The sequence below is a fragment of the Microtus oregoni genome, unplaced genomic scaffold, assembly GCF_018167655.1.
Source record: "Microtus oregoni isolate MIOR12 unplaced genomic scaffold, Mior012 000013F_ref0000133, whole genome shotgun sequence".
In the NCBI taxonomy this organism is placed as follows: domain Eukaryota; kingdom Metazoa; phylum Chordata; class Mammalia; order Rodentia; family Cricetidae; genus Microtus; species Microtus oregoni.
This window is the reverse complement of record NW_024543072.1, coordinates 45,585,202-45,604,089: the sequence shown is the minus strand read 5'-3', so window position 1 is coordinate 45,604,089 and position 18,888 is coordinate 45,585,202. Positions and strand designations below refer to the sequence as shown.

Here is an 18,888-nt window from a genome sequence, read left to right as displayed (position 1 = left end):
CTTGAAGCATCTCTGAATGCTGTCCTGGTTATAATGACCATAGAACATAGAATTGTTTTGTTGTCCAAATGCCCAGTCTTCCTGGGCACTTCCTCTTATACTCATGCCCAGAGCTTGAGCCTGAAGTCCGAGAAGTGCACCCCCAAGCTCCAACTGTAATAGTGCCTGACAGTGGCTGGCTGATGGTAGAGGTTACAGATGGTCCCCAGCCTCACAGCCAGAGCGGAGCTGCTTCCTCATAACCCCTCCTTGCCCCGTCCTGGCATGAGACTGGTGTGCCCGGCTTGGAGGATAAACTTGCCAGGGGGCTGGCCATTCAAAGTTGGGTTTGTAAAAATTGCTGAGGACAGGAGAGTTATGGGAGACTGAGCAGGACGCAGGCACGGGTAGAGTATGTGAGCAATCATTTTCTCCCCAGTCAGAGCAAGTCAAATGGAGCTAAGGGTGCAGTAAGAGAATCCCTCAGCCACAGAGCAGCCATTAAGAGACAATGTGGCACTGTCTTTTTTGGTGATAAAATAATAAAAGGGCAGATCACCCTTCTATTCTGTCAGCCAAGCGGGTCAGAGGAGCCCACAGAGCAGGCTGGGACGCTGCCTCGTGGAGAAAACTGGATGTTGCTGCGACCTTCTTATGATAGGAGCAGATGGAAGGGATGGATTAAGCCACAAAACAAATGCCTGCTCTTCTAGAGCTCAGATGGACTCCAGGCATTCCGCCTGCCACATGGCTTATAGAAACTGTACCCAGAGGGGCTTCCTAGCCATCCCTGGGGCTTGAAGGTCCTCTCACTGCAGGACTTCAATCCTGGAAATGCAATGGGCACTATCACCCCAGAGATGCAGGCTTTTGGGAAGGAACCTTGAATATGCGCTTAGTCCCATGGTTCTCTACCATTCTCTGACCCTGGGTAAAGAGTTGCTTATGGCTCCCCTGAGGCTACATTTTATTTTCCACATCACTGGAGGGAGCAGTGGGTCCTGATAACACATGTTAATGAATAATGTATCTCAAGACACCAGGTGGCTCTGAAGTGTGATGAGCAGGCCCCAGGGGACTTGGAACTCACCTCACACTTGCTGTGACACAGATACATCCTGCCCTGCCTGGCACTGGTCTCTGGCTGGTTGTGGTATTGAATGTCTGGCCTGTAGAGGCTGAGGCGGCCGGCCGATGATGCCTATGGTTGGGCTGACCTTTCCCACGCCTGCTGGGCTCCCTCATGAGATGATCTCTTTTGAGCCCCAAGAAGTAGGCAGGGCTCACAGATAGTCATGGCATGCAGAAGGTTACACAAAGCCCTGCCAGCATCAGGCACTTCAGAGGCACTTTGCATGGACTTGCTCAGATAATTCTGCCACAGTCAAAATGGTTTAAGGTGGGCCTGTATTCCTGAGGGACAGTCCCTTGGCCAGGAGACCGATCTGCCCATCTGGGCTAACTCCTAAGAGAGGAGACTGGCTGATTTCCACCTAGATATAGATACACACACACACACACACACACACACACACACACACGTGTGTGTGTGTGTGTGTGTGTGTTTACTATAAAGGATGGCTAAAGCCTGTAATCTCAGTACTCATGAAGTAGAGACAGGTGGATAGAAAATTTAAGGTCATGGGTGGTAGTGCCCTTTAATCCCAGCACTCAGGAGGAGAGGCAGCTAGATCTCTGAATTTGAGGCCAGTCTTGCTACAGAGCATATTCCAGGACAGCAAGAACTACACAGAGAAACTCATCTCAAAAAAAAAAAAAAAAAAAAAAGCAAATTGTATTGTATTATCATAAGGTTCAGGGACTACTCAGGACTACTCAAGGTCACATGACTAGAAAGTGGAGAGCCTGAACTGGGGTCCAGGGCTGTTGGATGTCACTTCCCAAGTTTTCTTGCTGAGTTACCTTGTTTCCTGCCACTGTAGACCATCCCTAGGCTTGAGACTGCCTTACTCTGCTTGGCAGACAGATGTCCATGGCGACAACTGGGCCATGATTCTCAGCACCGTCACTTGCTTAAGGACACTGACTCAGTGCTTCTCCCTTTTCCCAGAGGGTGACTGGCTGCATCCTCTCCAACGTCAACACACCTTCCATGACACCTGTGATTGGACAGCCACAACATGAGAACACCCAGCCTATTTACCAGAACAGCAATGTGTCCAGCAAGCCCACTGCAGGTAAGAGACACTGGGCAAAGATCTCCTTTACCCAGAGTCACCTAGAGGGCCCACCCAGCATTTGAGTTAGTCAATCTAGAAAGAGGAAGAGCAGGAGGAGGGTGAAGCATAGGAAAGAGAAGGGAGGAGGGAGGAGGTGGGGAGCAGAAGAGAGGGAGGAGGGAGGAGAGGAAAGGACAGTATGCCTTCTTATGTATTTAAATATAAATATAATTGCCTTAATAGGGATTTAATATATGAAAGGGAGCATTTTTCTTTGCCTCCTCCAGAGAGGTTGAGGGTCTCACGCGGGGTCACAGTGAGGAAGTAGCAGGGCCATGAGTCATATTGCATACATAATGCCCATACTCTTAGCCACCTCCTCAACAACAAAGAGCAAAGCCGCCAACACTTTCTCCTCCGTGCTAGTACTGTGCGCCTTAGGGTGCTTTGTGCTCAGTCTTTACTTCAGTTCTCATTAAACGCAGCGATTCGGTGATGTAGATGATGTCTTTCCTTTGACAAATTAAACAACGAAGACCTAGAAACGGTTTGTGATTAGTCTAAGTTGAACAGCTCAAAGGTTGAAGAGCTGTCAGGTCCAAGGGACATGCTAAGAGATTCTCCCAGGTCAGTTCCAACAGATAACACTGGGTGTGCTGACGGATGCCTGTACCCCAGAACTTGGGAGGAAAAAACAGAAGGATCAGGAGTTTAAGGGCAGTTTGGTCTACATGAAATGTTGTTTCAAACAAAACATGACGGCTGGATACAAATTCTAAGAGAAACCACATACTATGATATTACTGGCTTTTTATAAATATAGTAATTTACACAGAAAATCTAGGATTCCATAGTTTGCATAGAGTTATGCTAAGCAAGTTTTGGGACTAGGGCCTGGAGAGATAGAACACGTAAGAGCCACAGAAGCCACCTCTCAGCCAGCTAGGGTGCCCGATTACTGTGAAGACCACCTGCATGGACAGGCATGCTCTCCTTAGCCTAGCAGAGGTGACTCCGATGTGGAGTCTGCCACAGGCTGAGGTCCCTTGGATTTGGGTGCTACTGTCTAGTGGGACGAGTGGCTAATGACAGGCTTGGGACAAACCCACCGAGAAGCTCATGAGAAGTGTGTTGGTGACAGCGGCTTCCCATTGTTGTGACAAATGCCTAAGAAAATCAACCTTAAAGGAACAAAGATGTATTTGGCTCAAGTTCCAGAAGTTTTGTCCAGGGGCACTTGACCATGTTGCTTTGATGCTATGGAAGCATAGAGCATCATGGGAGTGAGTGGCAGGGGCGGTGGCTCACTTTGTAGTGGTCAGAAGCAAAAGGGGAGGAAGGGAGAAACCAGGACCCACACCGAGTGGCCTAATCTCTTTCGTTAGACTTCTCCTTCTAAGACTTCTACTGCTTCCCACAGTATCACCTGCTGGGGACCAAACTTCAACACATGCCTTTGGGGGACATTTAAGATTCGAACCAGAACATTAAGAATTGGAAGAGGTGATGCATGCCTTTAAGCCCAGCACTTGGGAGACAGAGGCAGGAAGACCTCTGTGAGTTTAAGACCAACCTGGTCTACAGAGCAAGTTCCAGGACAGCCAGGGCTGCACAGAGAAACCCTGTCTTGGGGAGAAATAAATAGATAAATAAATAAAAGAATTGGGAGAGCAGCAGTATAAATACACAAATATAAATTTGCGGTCTGACCCAACATACGTGCATTTATACTCATTAAAATGGAAGAAACTAAATAACACACCAAGATGCTAAGGTGTGGATCTAGCTAGATGTAGGATCATGAGTGCTGTTTCCTCTTCTCTTTATGTATCTCCCTTCTCTCTGCCTCTGTTTTCCACTTTTCAACAATAACCATGACAAGAAAGTAGCCTGTGGCTCACAGTGCTTGTGCCTTGAACTCTGGAGGAGAAGAAAGAACTTGTGACTGTCATTGTTCTGACCTTTCTCTCTACCCTCCTGCCTGCCTTCCACTTTCCAGTACACCCCTCCCCGTATACCCCTGTGGTTTAAAGTGGCCCCGGTGCTGTGCTGACCTTAGTGTCAGCTGTGAGTGGTCCTTTCCCTCTGTCTCCGTCTGTCTTCTTCTCTCCCATAGCCAAGATCTTGGGAAAGGTGGGAGAGAGCCTCACCCGGATCTGCTGCGTCCGCCCTCCCGTGGAGCGCTTCACCTTTGTAGGTAAGGGCCCATCTGTCATCTTCCTCCTCACCTCTCTTAATTCATCAGCAAAGAACCCCACCTCCTTAAATTCATAGACTGAATTGTTAATCCCCCAGGGGATAGTATTAGGAGCCATGGGATCCCCCAGGGGATGGTATTAGGAGCCACGGTCTTTGAGAGATAATTAAATCATGAAGGTGAATTGCACACAAACAAAATAAATGAAATGTAATTTTAAAATGTCTTATAAAGAAAAGACCTTGCAGAACTAGCCCACCCCGTCTACCATCTGAAGATACATGGAGATGATGCTACCCACGTTGGCTCCTTCACCTTAGGCTTCCAACTTCCAGAACATTCAGGAATAAATTCCTGTTGTTTGAAAGTCACCCCGCCCATGGTATTGGTTGTAAAGCTTGAATGGACTAGGACACCCTAGTGGGGTGATCATTTGTAGAGCAGCAGTTGAAGAGACCAGAGACAAGCAGGGATGTCCAAGCCAACAGTGTCAAGAGGCGATGGGAGCGAGAGGATGCCGTGGTCCTGGAAGGCCTTTCGTGGTCCTCTCCCTCCTCCAGTCTGTGTTCATTCCTCACCTTGCACTCCATAAGATATGTCTACACACCGGATGTTTGCCATGGGGCCTGGCTCCTGGCTCAGTCAGTGGCTGTCCTCCGGTGGGCACAGCCTCTGTCCCTAGGCCCCTCTGTCCTTTGGGTGTTCCTCCCCTGCTCACCTCTAATTTACTCTAAAAAAGAGCCCCCAAAAGAGCCAAAAGAACTTTTTTCTTTTTTCCTTTGGCGCTTCCTTTTGCCCTAATGGAGGTTTCCAGTTTGGGGCTTATTGATAGGGAACTAAGAGACAGTTGAGGAGGCAGAGGCAGGGATGAGGCAGCTGGGCTGTAGATTTGTGTGCACTTACGTGTACCTTGTACGCCTCCGTGCAGACAGTGCACACTAGGAACTCGTGCCGGAGGCTCTGTCCTTTCGTTCTTCCTGCCAGCTTCTGCTACATCTCACCGAGGATATGGCTCAACATCCCAATCTTTAAACCAGGAAGCAATGGAAGGAGAGGAGGCCATCTCCTGTGACCCCCAAATCCCGTGTCCCAGGTTCTAAGGGCACGGTTCTGGTGGACACACGAATAGAAGGCCCTCAGCATGAGTGTCTGTCATTGGGTTCCCCGGTGAGATGATCTAACTATGAAAATCCCAGAAATATGAAGCTCTGCCCTGGGAAGGGAGGGGATGCTCCCTGCCATCTGATCTTTCCCCATCCACCCGCAGCCCCCCAGCATTCTCACTGAGGTTCTCAGCTCCCTAATGCCTCGCCTCACTCTCTCTCCCCAGATGAGAATGCCAACCTGGGCACAGTGATGCGGTATGAAGAGATTGGTGAGTAGAGCTATGGAAGGGGAACATTTGGAACCTCTGGCCTCCAATCACATGGAAGCTGCAATGCCAGGGAGGGTGGAGCTTTGAAACCTCTGGAGTCTCTTTGCAACTGGGTCTACTATCAGAATCGTCCTTCTACAGATAATCTTAGATGCCATTTAACATCCCCTAACTAGACTCACTTCCAGTCGGAGTGGATCAACTGGCAATCTTCCCCTCACAGCTTCCCCTCCCTCATCTAAAAGAAGGAAAGCTGAGCATCAGTGCTAATGAGAGAGACCATTGTGTTTACCCACCGATACTGCACACAAACAAGATAGTGTCCAGTTTCCAGGGCTTTAAAGTAGAGAAAGAGGCAAGGGCTGACTGGGCTAAGGTCTGGGTGAGACCCCGTGCTCAATCCAGAGTAGGCAGAAGCTGGTACAAACAGCTGTCTGCTGGGAAGGCCTGACAGCTGTGTAAATAATTGAAGACTTTGCAAGGTTCCAAAGATGGAGGGGGACCCCCAAATGCTGCAGCTGGAAAAAGATGACAGAGGCAGCCCAGAACAGAGCTGGCACAGGTGGCGAGGAGGGTCAGCGGCTCTCTAGAAGGAGAGGCAACTTGGTCTCGAACCCACACAGATTTAACTTCTAGCTGCCTAGATGCCTTCCTCAGGCTCCTCTGAGTGTGCCCTGGGGGGCTGGGCTTCTGCTGTGGTTCTGCTGTGAGCAGTATGGAAGTGATGACTTATCCACTATTTGACAACTATGCTAAGCAGAGCCATTAGTGAAAACGAAATACTGGGAGCACACAGTTAAACCAATTGCATTAAACCGAATCAATGAAAAGGAGTATTTAGGTGCTTCTCTTCCTAGTTACCGTTGTAGACTTTAACAGCCTTCATCCGTCAGCTTATTCGCGCTGAAGTCTGCAGGAAAGAGGACACCTGGCTTTCTGGACAAAGAAAGCAGGTTCTATAAGCCCAAAGCATCCACAGGCAGAGATGGGGCAAAGCTGCCAGGATGGGGCTCAAAGCCCTGCACCACCTCCTGCAGTCCTTCCTCTCAGGGACTGTCACCCCACTGGCAGTCTCTGCCCAACAGAGCTCAGAACACTCCTAGGATTTTCTATTGTGTTCCAGTGTGTGTTTGACTTTTTCATGTTTCACAGACTTTGTATGGGACTTCTGGGAACCTGTTTGCCTCCCCGGCACCCGGAGCACATTTTAGGCTATGCTGTCCCTACTGGGGGATATCCCCTCTGGCTCTAAATCTGCCTAGCCACCTCTTACCCCCTTTGCTCTCCAGAAGGGAAAAGGATTCCCAGCATCTGACAGGAAGGGATAATGGGCCAGGGAATGAAGAATTCTTGGCTTCTGAAAGGGAGAGCGGTGCGGGCCCCTGCTGACAGATAGACTCCGGGTTTGCAGCAATACAGGTGGCAGCTGCCGTGGTGGACCGTGGGAGCTGGGGTGGGCCACTGGGCTACACATAGCTGGAATTCCTGAACGGGGAGAGTTAGAGGGAGAGGACTGATTCTGGCTGCTGGCCCTGGGTCAAGATGACCAGGGAGGGAGGCGGAGCCCAGTGGAGGCAGAGGAACTAACCTGCATCCTGACCCATATGCTCTGTGAGGTTCTGGTATTTACAAGGCTCCCTTAACGAAACCCCCTGCATACTCCATAAGAAAAAGGCACCTTCTCCTAACTTGCTTGGCGTCAGTTTTCCACAGTTGGTTGCTTCCCCTGGGGCTACCCCTGTTGAAGTAGACCAGAGATGTGGAAATTACTGCTGCCCTCCAGTGGCTTCATGTGGGACCACAGATTCCGCCAAGGTCACCTGTCTGTTACCAATAACAGGTCTGCTCTGGTCCTGGGGGAAAAAGTCAGAAGTTACACCACCTTTCTGTGCTTTGGCTCGTTTGAAAAGTCTGGGCAAGAGAGTGAGTCCTAGCACGAGAATGGGAGCCCCCGTTCAAGGTTTTCAGCCTTGGTACTGCCAGTTTCTAGGGGCAGATAATTCTGTGTGGGTGGCTGCCCCGTGCACTGTGGGATGCTGGCTTAGCAGCATCCCATCCTCCAGATGCCAGTGACACCTGTCTCTGCTCCCCAGGCATGAAAACCAGACCCTGTAAAAAAATGCCCCTAAACTGCCCAGGGGCTCTCAGGCAGCCTGTGAGACTCTAACCATATCATCTGCTGGCTTAACTACTCACAATGTCTTGAGTTCCCTCTGTGCCAGACACTGCCAGGCCCTGGGACAGAAAGACAAATTAAGGTTCTGTACCTGAAAAGATCATTGGTTCATATAAGCTCTCAACACTCAATGGGCTTCCCCCGCTGGAGGCTGGCGTGCAGACCCCGGTCCAGTGCAGACATTGTCCAGACATCTGGACAGTGAGATGTTGGCTATTTTCTCTGCCTGTTTCGTTCCCATCTGGAGACTCTCAGTTGAACAGGGGCAAGCTCAGCCTCTGAAAGTCCTTGCCTGGTCCTCGGAGGTAAGTTAGGCTCAGGGGCCATGGTAGCGGCTGTGTCTGGAGGACTGCTGGCCAGCTCTGCACAGATGCTTTGTGGTCTCAGACACATTGGGTGACGCTGAAACCTGGGCAGCCTGGGATGCACGTGCAACCCTGTCGTGGAACATCAGAAATCTCTAGGACCCCCCCACCTCTTTGTAATAAGCAACTGTTTCATGGTGGTTTTAAATGACAATGGGCCTCGCTGGGAAAATTCAAATTAGGCTTAACGAGGGAAGAAAAACAACTGTCAGGCAGGAAGCACCACGGGTAAAGGGGAGGTGGTTCCAGCCTTGCTTCTCAAGCCCTTTGAGGAGGGTTATGGCCTCAAAAGAGAGGGCACAGTTGATCAACTCAGATACTTCACTGGCAGTCAGTGGTCTCTGTCCATCCTATCCCTACTATGTTGGCACTTGTCAGGGGAGACACACTCGAAAGGGAGAGGAGACAGAACTAAGTTCCTATTATCCAGCGCTAGGAGAGCAGGTTCCAGTGTTCAAGCGTCAGCTACAGACCAGCCTAGGCTACAGAGTCGGGGATGGGGGCGCTGAGCCCTTAAGGAAAGCCTGCTAGAAAGCCCAGCCATCCTGTTTTGGCCCTCAAGGGCTGTGTCTATGTCTTGTGCAGGCAGGACAGTTGGCCACCCTCCGTGCACCACTCCCTTCATGTGGAAATCCCACTGGAGATGGAGGAGGGGATGGGAGTGTTGAACTACAGGCCCCCTGGTGTGGGATGGTCTGGGGGACCTGGGCCACACAGTTCCCATGGTGCAGAGGGTTGTGCTCTAGAGGGAAGAAAGCTGAGAGCCGTCTCCTTGGCCCCCTCTGATGCAAACTCTGCTCTTCTCCTCAGAGCTGCGCATCTTGCTGCTGTGCGGTAGTGACCTGCTGGAGTCCTTCTGCATCCCAGGACTCTGGAATGAGGCAGATGTGAGTAGCTTGTTGGGGGAAAGGGAGGATGGGAGAGGGGAGAGGCATCCTTGTCTTGAGCTTAGGTCTTTCCCCCCACCCCTGCACAGACTGGAATCTCTTGCCTCCCCAAAGTTCCCTAGAGGGCAATTCATTCCCATGACTATGGAGGAAAAATCTCACCTACCCCAGGCTTTATCTCCTACTGTGTGTTTACTCATACCTCCTCCTCCTCCTCCTCCTCCTCCTCCTCCTCCTCCTCCTCCTCACCCCTGGGAAGCCCTGGGAAAAAAAGCACTCTGAGTTATAGAATGTCTTGTTCCAAGCGCTGCCTGGGGTGTGCATGCTGGGGGTGTGGAGACCTGCAGAGAGGAGAAAAACCTTTGCCCTTTGGCAATTATAGACACGATTTGCTTTCCTTTGAGGTCTTTGTAGATGTAGTAAAGCCACTACCCTAGGCTCCCTTAGTCAGAGGGGGAATGCAAATAGCTGAGGGCAAACGCTGTGTAGGATCCTTTAGGTGACTGCTGTGGCACAGGGGGAAGAACCAGTCAAACTCCACCACTTAGAAGTTCCCGTCTGTGGTCCTCAGCTCTGACTCCAGTCAGCCTGCTGCTTCCCACACATGCTATTCTCTCTAGCTCTTTTATTAATTCACTCGCTGGGCAACCTGAGTGAAAACCACCTCCGACACCAGGGTCCTATGGTCCCCTACGCAAGTTACTTTTCTGACATTTTTGAGATAGGGTCTTGCTATATAGCTCCGGCAGTCCCGCCTCAGTGCGCTGCTGGCAGCAATGCCAGGCTTCATGCTTTTTTTTTTTTTATGAGTTTGCTGGGCAACCATGTCAATCATCCACCTCCTCTGGTTACCAAATGAGGTTTGTTTTGCCCACTGCTTGGCATGCCAATCTGCCAGACGCTGAAATGATTGCAAACATTCTACGAAAAGGAGTTCATTGATGAGGTGACTTCAAGACGTTAAGAGGCGAGTGCCCTGGGCCTCAGACAAGTGAGGAGCATTTATGAGATAAGCAGGGCTGGAGCCATGGAGACAAGTAATTGAGGAGGAAAGTGAAGTAGTCTGTAGGTGGGCCTTCAAAGCTTTACTTGGGCTATGTTCAGGAAATATGTTCAAAGGGTGGAGCTTTAGCTGGCTGATGTCCGAAGGTCACCCACTGGATGCTTGTATAGGTTAGTAGTTTCAGCTAGCTTCTGCTGCCTCCAGCTCCTGCCAAACACCTTGGGCACTTGCTGTCCTGGTGATCCCTTAGTTGGTTTTGAAATCTGTGGTATGTTATTGACAGTGGCCTGAGATGTTGAAGAAATGTATGCCCCACCCCTGCTGATAAGCGTTAGGAGACATGACATACATAGGAAAAGTCTTTTGTTGTCTGTTTTTTAGATCTCTAGAAGAGGAATAAAGAGAAAGGACACATTCAGAATCAGAGTTTAGACTCTACTTTATCACATCTAGTGACAAAATATAGTCCGAGTTTCAGTTTCTCCCGTCTTTAAAAAAGGCGTAAATAGTGTTTACCTCACGTGGTCTTTTGCAGACTCAGATGACACTATTTAAGAGCGTGGAACAGTGCTCGTCACAAGTTAATATGAAACACCGTGTTGTTTTTGTAATGGATTAAGTAAAAATGCTGCAGGTTCTCCCCCCAGGGGTGCAGCAGGCCATGAGACCACGCCTTAGGTCCCCGAGTAGGGGGGTGGGGGGGCGAGGGAGGCAGGCCTGGGCAGGGAGACACAGGTGAGAGACAGAGACATGAATAGGCATGCCATGCAGAGTGAGGTTGGATATTTATTTAGTGGGTTATGGAAGGGAAGATGAGAGGGAGCAAGGAGAGAAGGGGGAAGAGCAGAGAAAAACACAGAGAGAGAGAGACTGGGGGGGGTAAGGGGAGAAGTAGGAAGAATGGTGCAAGGCAGGAGCTGCCTCTTCGGGGGGAGAGTCGGATAAGGACTCAGGCTGGAAGTGGGTGTGGCTTGTCTCTTAAAGAAAAAGAACAGATCATTACAGTTTTTGTTTGTTTTATGTTTGGAGAGGGGGTTTTACGTAGCCCAGGCTGGCTTCAGACTTGCCCTGTAGCTGAGGATGACCTTGATCTCCTGATCCGGGGACTAGTCTCCAGTGCTGGACTAGGCTTGCTCCACCATGCCATGCTTGTAAAAAAATCCTATTGAGAAAATCCAACTAATATGGACCAAGCACCCTGGTGCACCCAGCGGCTCTTCCCGCTAAAGCGTGTATATACTCGTCTGTTTTGAGTGTTTTAAGTGGCTTAGTCAGCCTTTGCCTTCCACCATTTACTGAGTGCCGAGAAAGTGAAAAGTCACTGGCAGAGATCTCAGCTGAGCGGTTGCCTGGGTCCCTCCAGGGAGGCCCCTGCAGTCAGTCGGGGAATTTAGAGAGATGGGTTGGCAGCTGGCTCAGTAGTCTGAAGAGTCACTTGTGTGAGCAGGAAATCCCTGGGGCTATTTACTAAATGGGACCTGCGGGGCCTCCTTTCAGGGCCTGAAGTAGGCTACTTGGAGTCTGAAACACACACCTCTTGCCCCTGATGCCTGGCCAGTCCCTCTACTGGCTCCTGGTTAAATCTCTATAGACACTCATTTCCTACCTGCTGTTCTGGGTGTTGTCAGATGCCAGCATTTGAAGACCTGGGAGCCCAGCTCCCCATCCATCTTGGGTCTTTCCGTGCTTCCCCTAGTCACTGGTATTGAGATCAGCATTGGCTGATTAAGAAACAGAATTGAATGGGCTGGAGAAATGGCTCAGCAGTTCTCACAAAGAACCTCAGTTTAGTCCCCAACGCCCTTGTATGGCAGCTCACAACCACCTGTAACCCCAGGGGGAGAGAGAAGAGAGGGAGAGAGAGAGAGCGCCATGATGGCTCAGACTTTATGGGGGCTTATGAAGCATGTGCACACTCAAAAATGCTCAAAAATGGTGACAGTAGGAATGTGTCACACTGGCCTTTAGTAATGACGTCGTGTTGGTGGTCACTGGAGGTGGGAGGAACCTTGTTCTGGAATGTGGGTGGATCTGATGGCCTTTTCCGGCCTCTTAGTGTTCCTGTGCTCATATGAAACACACCCACATACAGATTTCAAAAAAATTGCAAAGCCAGTAGCTGAGGAATGTTACAGTGAAGGCTTCGTCCATTTAAATGTATTCCCCCTGATCACATGTGGGGCTCACCAGTGTGGGGATCCCCCACAGTCCTGACCAGTTTGACTTTCTGGATTCCTGAGAGTAGTCAGAGAATTCCAGTCTCCCGATGGTGCTCGCATGGAAAACTAAGGGATGTCCCTATCTTACTTCTGGTCCCTAGGGACAGGGTGACTCTGGAACATCCTGTGGGAGCCAGAGATGGATAAACCAGCACCAGGGAGAGCGGTTGGCAAGCTCCTTTGTCCTGGGATTCCGATGAACTTAATGCAGAATCCCAAGGCTAAGGAGACTGTAGTGACTGAGAGCTTCCCTCAAGGGGATCCCCTGGAAGGAGTCTCCAGCCCTGGAAAGCAAACAAAACCTAACAAAAATCCAAACCTGGGGCTAGGGCTATGGTCAGTTGGTAGAGGGCTACCTCACATGCACAAAACCATGGGTTCAATCCCCAGCACCATATAGTGGACACATAAGCCCAGAGTTGGAAGATGGAGGTAAGGGGACAGAAGTTCAATGTCATTCTCAATGAGTGAGTTCAGGGCCAGCCTTGCCGTGCAGGAGATGGTGTCTCAAAACAAAAACCTCCATAGTCTTAGAACTCCTCAAGGCTCAGGCTGACAACTTGTGTGGCTGGTCACCCCAGAGATCTAAAACCTCATCCTGGTTACTCTCAGAGGACACAGTAGTCCCTGCACCTATCCTGTCCAGGACAGTGATAAAAATTCAGTTCCTTAGCCAGATGGTGGTGGGGCACACCTTTAATCCCAGCACTTGGGAGGCAGAGACCACCCAATCTCTGTGAGTTCAAAGCCAGCCTGGTCTGCAGAGTGAGTTCTAGGACAGCCAGGGCCACACAAAGAAACCCTGTCTCTAAAAAACAAAAAACAAAGAAAAACAAAAGAACAACAATAAAAAAATTTCAGTTCCTTTCAGGTAAGCCCAGAGCAGCCCTGCATCCGGACACCACCCCGCCAATTGCCCCTTTCCAACTCTTGCCCATTTGTGAGGTTCTTAGAAATGTTGTTCAGATGTGTGAGGTTCTTAGAAACGTTGTTCAGATGTAAAGGGGAAATAATATCTAAGGATGCAGGGCTCCTCAGATATGTAAAAACAGTTCAGACAGATCTGGGAAAGCACAGGAATCCGTTCCTACTTCTGTTCAAAGGGGCAGGGGAGCAGCCCTACTGTGTAAACTGAAACTGTTGATGCCCTCGAGAAACTGGCTGAGTGGGACCATCCCTCTGCAGGATTGCCAGAGCCTCCCCCAGTCATTCCCAGGCTGCTACAAAGTCTAGGTCACAAGTCCTGTTCAAGGTCACAAGTCCTGAACCAAAACTCCAGCAAGCTCAGCTGCACACCCAGCCACCCAGTTCCCCAGTGGCTGTGTCCGCCAGGCACAAAGATTTACCAGTCCACAGTGAATTCTGACCTTCTGTGACCAATGACACACCCGTCCCCTTACATTCCTTGGAGAGAAAATTCCGTACATATTCATCAAGTTTCTCTCAAGTGGCACACAAAAGAGCTGCTGTGTAGCCTCCTGGTTGGCATTTTCATTCTTGGTTTCCGGGGGAAATCTAGATCCCAGGATGCTGGACTAGCCTCAGAGGGCAGGAGCCAGCCCAGTGTCTGCCCCGCATCTTTAGCAGGCTGGTTTCCTCTGTTTGCCTGTATTCTCACCGCTCTGACAAAAGCTACTTGAAGAAGGGTTCTTGTGGCTCGGTTTGAAAGTGGAGTTCATCATTGTGCAGAGGGCGTGGCAACAGGGGCGTGAGTCCACATCGGGAAGCCGCTGGAGATGAACACGGGCGTTACAATCGTTTTCTCTTCTCTTTTCAGTCTGTGTCCCCAGTCCATGGGGTGGTGCCACCAACACGCAGGGCCAGTCTCTTCTCCCAGTTAGATGTCTCTCTAAACACCCTCACAGGCATGGCCAGAGCCGAGTCTCCATGACGAGTCTAAGTCCCATCAAGTTGATAGTTAATACCAACCATCACATCTCCGTCAAGTGCCCTAGTCCTTTGTTTTTCTGCATCCTGACGGAAACACCTGTGCAGGTCTCCAGACATGGATCAGAAACTACTCTAAATTAAGGCTGAAGGCTCCAGGGTCAGCCAGAGCTGTGCCTTTTCTCTTCATTCTCTGCTTAAACAAAACCCAACCTGTTGTGGAGGGCTCTGTCCACACCGGGTTCTTTGTCCATCGTATATAGGCAGATTACTCTTGATTTAGGAATTCCTTTCTTCAATCAATCTTTCAACAGTGCCCTTGTGAACATAAGCGTGTATTTTCCCACAAGGTTCTTGCAGGCTAAAAATACTCTCGTTATTAATACTTACTTCATTATCCAGCATGAAATTAAGCATATAGGAAGTGTAGAAGTTTTTGAACCCAGCCGGTAGGTTCTCTGTAACTGTTGACTGTTATTTCATTATTCTTTTTGTTTCTGCTAAGTCCTGGGAACTTAAGCTCAGGCTTTATCACATACTAGCCACTAAGCTATAGCCCTGTCTCTCTTTTTTTAAATTTTTCTTTTTAAAAATGATTTTGTCTTATTGATTATTACATGGCATGCTAGTGCCAGAGCATGCAAGCGGAAGCCAGAGGGACACCTTTGTGGAGCTGGTTTTCTCTCCACCTTTTTATGGGTGCCAGGGATCGAACTCAGGTCATCAGACTTGTGTGACACGCACTTTTGCCTGTTGAGCCGTCTTGCTTGCCTGTGTTACTCATTTTAAAGACAGTTTTCCTAATTTTCCCTAACTGCTGATCCTCCTGCCTCAGCCATGTGAGCAGCTAAGATTAAAGGATGCACCGCCAGTCTGGGCTCTTTCTTTCATTGTGAAATATTTATTGAGCACCCACTAGGTGACTACAATCACTAGACTACAGCTAGGAGAACAGATAAAAACAAAATATCTGGTGATTCACTGTGCTTTCTAGTGGGAAAGACCCACAATAAATGAATTGTATTTGGCTGTATCTTATCGATTATCCAATTTAAACCCTGTGAGATGGAGCCTCTATTCCCGTCTTAAAAATACGGAAAGGGAAACAGCACGATGGCTCAGTGGATAAAGGCACTTGCTGAGTTCAATCCCAACACATGTGGGAAGGAAAGAACCAATTCAATCAAGTTGTTCTCTGGCTTCCACATACATGGCATGGCGTGTGCACGCACACACACACGACACTCACACACACGTTGAGTGAATAAATAAATGTAACAGTTTTAAAAATATACATAGAAAGGGAGGCCTGAGCAGACTGGGACTTATTCCTGATAATACAGCTGTTGAATGGCAGAACAGGGTCCGTGTCTGTCTTCAGAGCCCTTTTCCAGGTAAAAACAAACAAGGGGAATAATGGCCGCCATTCCTCAAAGCGGGCCTAGGTGAGGACAAAGCCGGGTGTTAAACCATGGCCTGGCCCAGGTTGAGTAGGTAAGATTGAGAGAGAAGAGATTCTCACGTAGGGAGGAGGATATGAGAGATTCAGTGGTGAGGACAGGACTGTGCAGAAATGGCAGGTAAATAAGTTGGTTTCATTCGGAAAGGTGCTGACCTTTGATGACGTGTGCAGAGATCATGAAGTGTAATGATCGCCCCTATGGGCCTTTATCAGACGCTGGCCTTTTAAACAAACAAGAGTCAATGTCTAACCCAAAGGGTTAAATATATAAAGGTCTAGTGCCAGACACCAGAAACTGACCAATGAGGAGACTGTTTTCTTTTCTTCCTAGGCTTCCCAAAGCCCCACATTCTGCAGCCACTTGTCATTGGTTGTGCCCTACATGCCTCCAACCAACCAATCCTGGGCTGACTGCTTTGTACAGCCATCAGCTGTGGGAAAATAACCAAAGAAAATAAACAGCGGAAGAGCCGGGGGCATCAGCCCCTCCAAAGAAATCCCAGGGCCCCAGGATAAGTGGAGCAAAGACAAACATGCAGTTATTCAGGCTCAGATGGCTTTTTATCAGACTGCCCAACTCCAGCCAGGAAGCAGGAAGCCTGTGGGACTCTTCTGTCCCCGGGGGGTTAGGTCCTCACACTGTAAGACCTAGGCTGAATCCACCAGAGAAGGACCTCCAGTCCAGTTGGTGCAAGTCTCAGGGCTGTTTCCTGCTCACGGCTCCCGTGTAAAAGGTGCTGTTGATTTGGTTTTTAGGCTTTTGACATGAGTCCGGAACTCTGGGCCTTCCCACACTTGCTGTTGGCAATGCAGTGGGGTTGCTTTCCTCTGGGAAGCCCCACTGGAAGGGCCTCTGTTTATTTGCATTAGGGGCATCCTGGAAGTGTCCTCCTGGCTGCCCGACTCTGATCTCACTAGCTCTGGCCCAGCTTTCCCTCCAGATGGGCAGAAGCCTGAGCCCTACCGAGGATGCTGGGGAGTGGTTTAGCAGCTGTCACAGACAGGGGTCTATGCTAATGAGAAGAAAGCAGGTCTCCCCCCCCCCCTTTGATCTCTTCACCCATCTAGAAGTGCCTACAACTGTACACTATAGGGGACAGTAGAGAGCAAGGAACTGAGGATTTAGGCTGTGGGAAGAAAGGGCTGAAATATTTTTTCTTTTTTGAAGAGCGGGTGGTGGGTGGATGTTTTCCACCCTTTCTTTATAGCTTTCTTTTCATTTTGTTTTAAAGACAGGATCTTGCTATGTAGCCCAAATTGGTTTCAAACCCATGATTCTCCTGCCTCAGCCCCTGAGCTCTGGGATCACAGGTATGCACCATCACACATCACAAAGTATGTTTTCAAGTTGTGGTATTTTTAAACTGGAGAAATGGCAAGTCACTAAAATGAGTCTTATTCACCGGTCTAGAAGTCTAGACCCACCTACAACCTACTAGCTGTGTAGATTGGACAGGTGCCCAGAGTTTATCAAGTTGGCTTCTCCACCTAAGAGCTGAGAGTGGAGACTCACATCTCGGAAGACAGCCGTAAGGAGGAAATGTGATTGACAACAAAGCTCTGAGAATCGTCCCTGGCACTTGGCAGTGCCAGCGTTGTTGGTAGATGCTTCTTGCCCCAGTTGGTAGATACTGACAGCCTCCATGCATCCCTGACTACCGTCTAGAAAAGACCAGAAGGAAGCCGGAACCACTGATGTACTACACCTTGAGAGGAAAGGGGGCCGGGTTCTGATCCCTGATTCAAAGTGACCATGTTGGATCTTACCAGCGAGGCCTTCCAGGGTAGTCACTACATCTTGGGTCCTATTGCTAATGAAGTTGAGCCCTCTGATTAGAACACTCAAGTGGCCTCTCTCTGTATTAAGATGAAACCCACCATCATTATAATCTGAGTTTGTTTGTTTTATTTGGCTATTTTTACCAGTTGCTTATGATGTGCTAGTCACAAGATGATTACCAAACTTTGACTTGCCCATAATCTTTGGTTTAATGGCTTGATTTGTAGTTTTAAATTATTTAAATGTCTTATTCTCTTTTCTTTCATTTTTGTCACATATATACACACACATATAAAACAGCCTGTTGCGTGCATTTGGTGTTATCTATCCATCTATCTATCTATCTATCTATCTATCTACCTATCAATCAATCTATCTATGTGCGTGTGTTTAGGGCTGACCACTTGATATTGGATAACCAATTAGGAGATTCATCCCAGGGGAAGATTGTGTCTCCTCTCAGCAGTTATTACAGTTATTAATTGCCTACAGCTCCTCATCCAGGGATGGGACCCTCAAGATTTCCCCATCCATGTTGCCATGTTAACTGGTATTGTCATTGTTCAAGTCTTATTCAGGCAGCCATATTGTTGAGATGTCATGGGCGCAGCTTTCCTGTCAGATATAGAGGACACAATGTCTTGCAGATGTCCTGGTCATCTGATTCTTACAATCTTCCCCCTCCTCTTCTCAGATGTCCCCTGAGCCTTAGGTGCTGGGGCTATATTGTAGATGTATGTGTTGGGGCTGGACACTCCATAGTAAGTTGACTGTATTCCTACTAGCTGTGAATTTCTGTGATGGTCTCTTTCTGCTGTGTCTGCAACCCATATGGTGGCTACTAATATTTTTTTTAATGTCGCTCATTAGCCAGAGGATGAAGCAATTTCTGCTTTCTCAACTGTATGTCATTAGCATCTAGGAAGGTGTCTGGTTAAGACCACAGGGTATCTACTCAAGCAATCCCTGAAAGCCAGCAGGGCAGGTCTTAGAATTTAGCCTCATGTAAGGATGGTGAAGACTCCACGTTCCTTCCAAGAGCTTTGCCTCTTAGGTCAGAAGTACTCTCTCCCCCGAGGCCAAGTTGCTTTCTGCTTCGACGTGTCTCATATCCTTCTCTCAGATTCCCTACATATGGGGAAGCAGAATGTACCTCCACCTACTTCCTCCCTTCCTCCCGACTCCATCTCCACTGGAAAACTTTAACCAGAAGAAGAAAGATAGGATCAAAGCTGGGCTGGGCAGGATGTTGAAACAGGATGAATGTTATGGACTTGACTTCTGAGGCCTGACACACAGGCCTGGGATCAATGAGAGGACCATTGTGTGATTCTGTCTTCTAGGGCCTGGCAATGTGAGGCTACACAGGCCACATCAG

At 49.0% G+C, this 18,888-nt stretch overlaps 1 protein-coding gene across 1 annotated transcript in view; it reads left to right on the top strand.

Moving 5' to 3' along the window:
* The window catches only part of Nmnat2 (nicotinamide nucleotide adenylyltransferase 2), a 161,745-nt gene that overhangs the window by 130,830 nt on the left and 12,027 nt on the right, over positions 1-18,888 (top strand). Inside the window, exons 5-8 of the mRNA XM_041662800.1 lie at positions 2,051-2,177; positions 4,276-4,356; positions 5,687-5,731; positions 9,083-9,159. Coding sequence (XP_041518734.1) covers positions 2,051-2,177; positions 4,276-4,356; positions 5,687-5,731; positions 9,083-9,159 — 330 coding nt within the window. The remainder of the gene's footprint in view (positions 1-2,050; positions 2,178-4,275; positions 4,357-5,686; positions 5,732-9,082; positions 9,160-18,888) is intronic.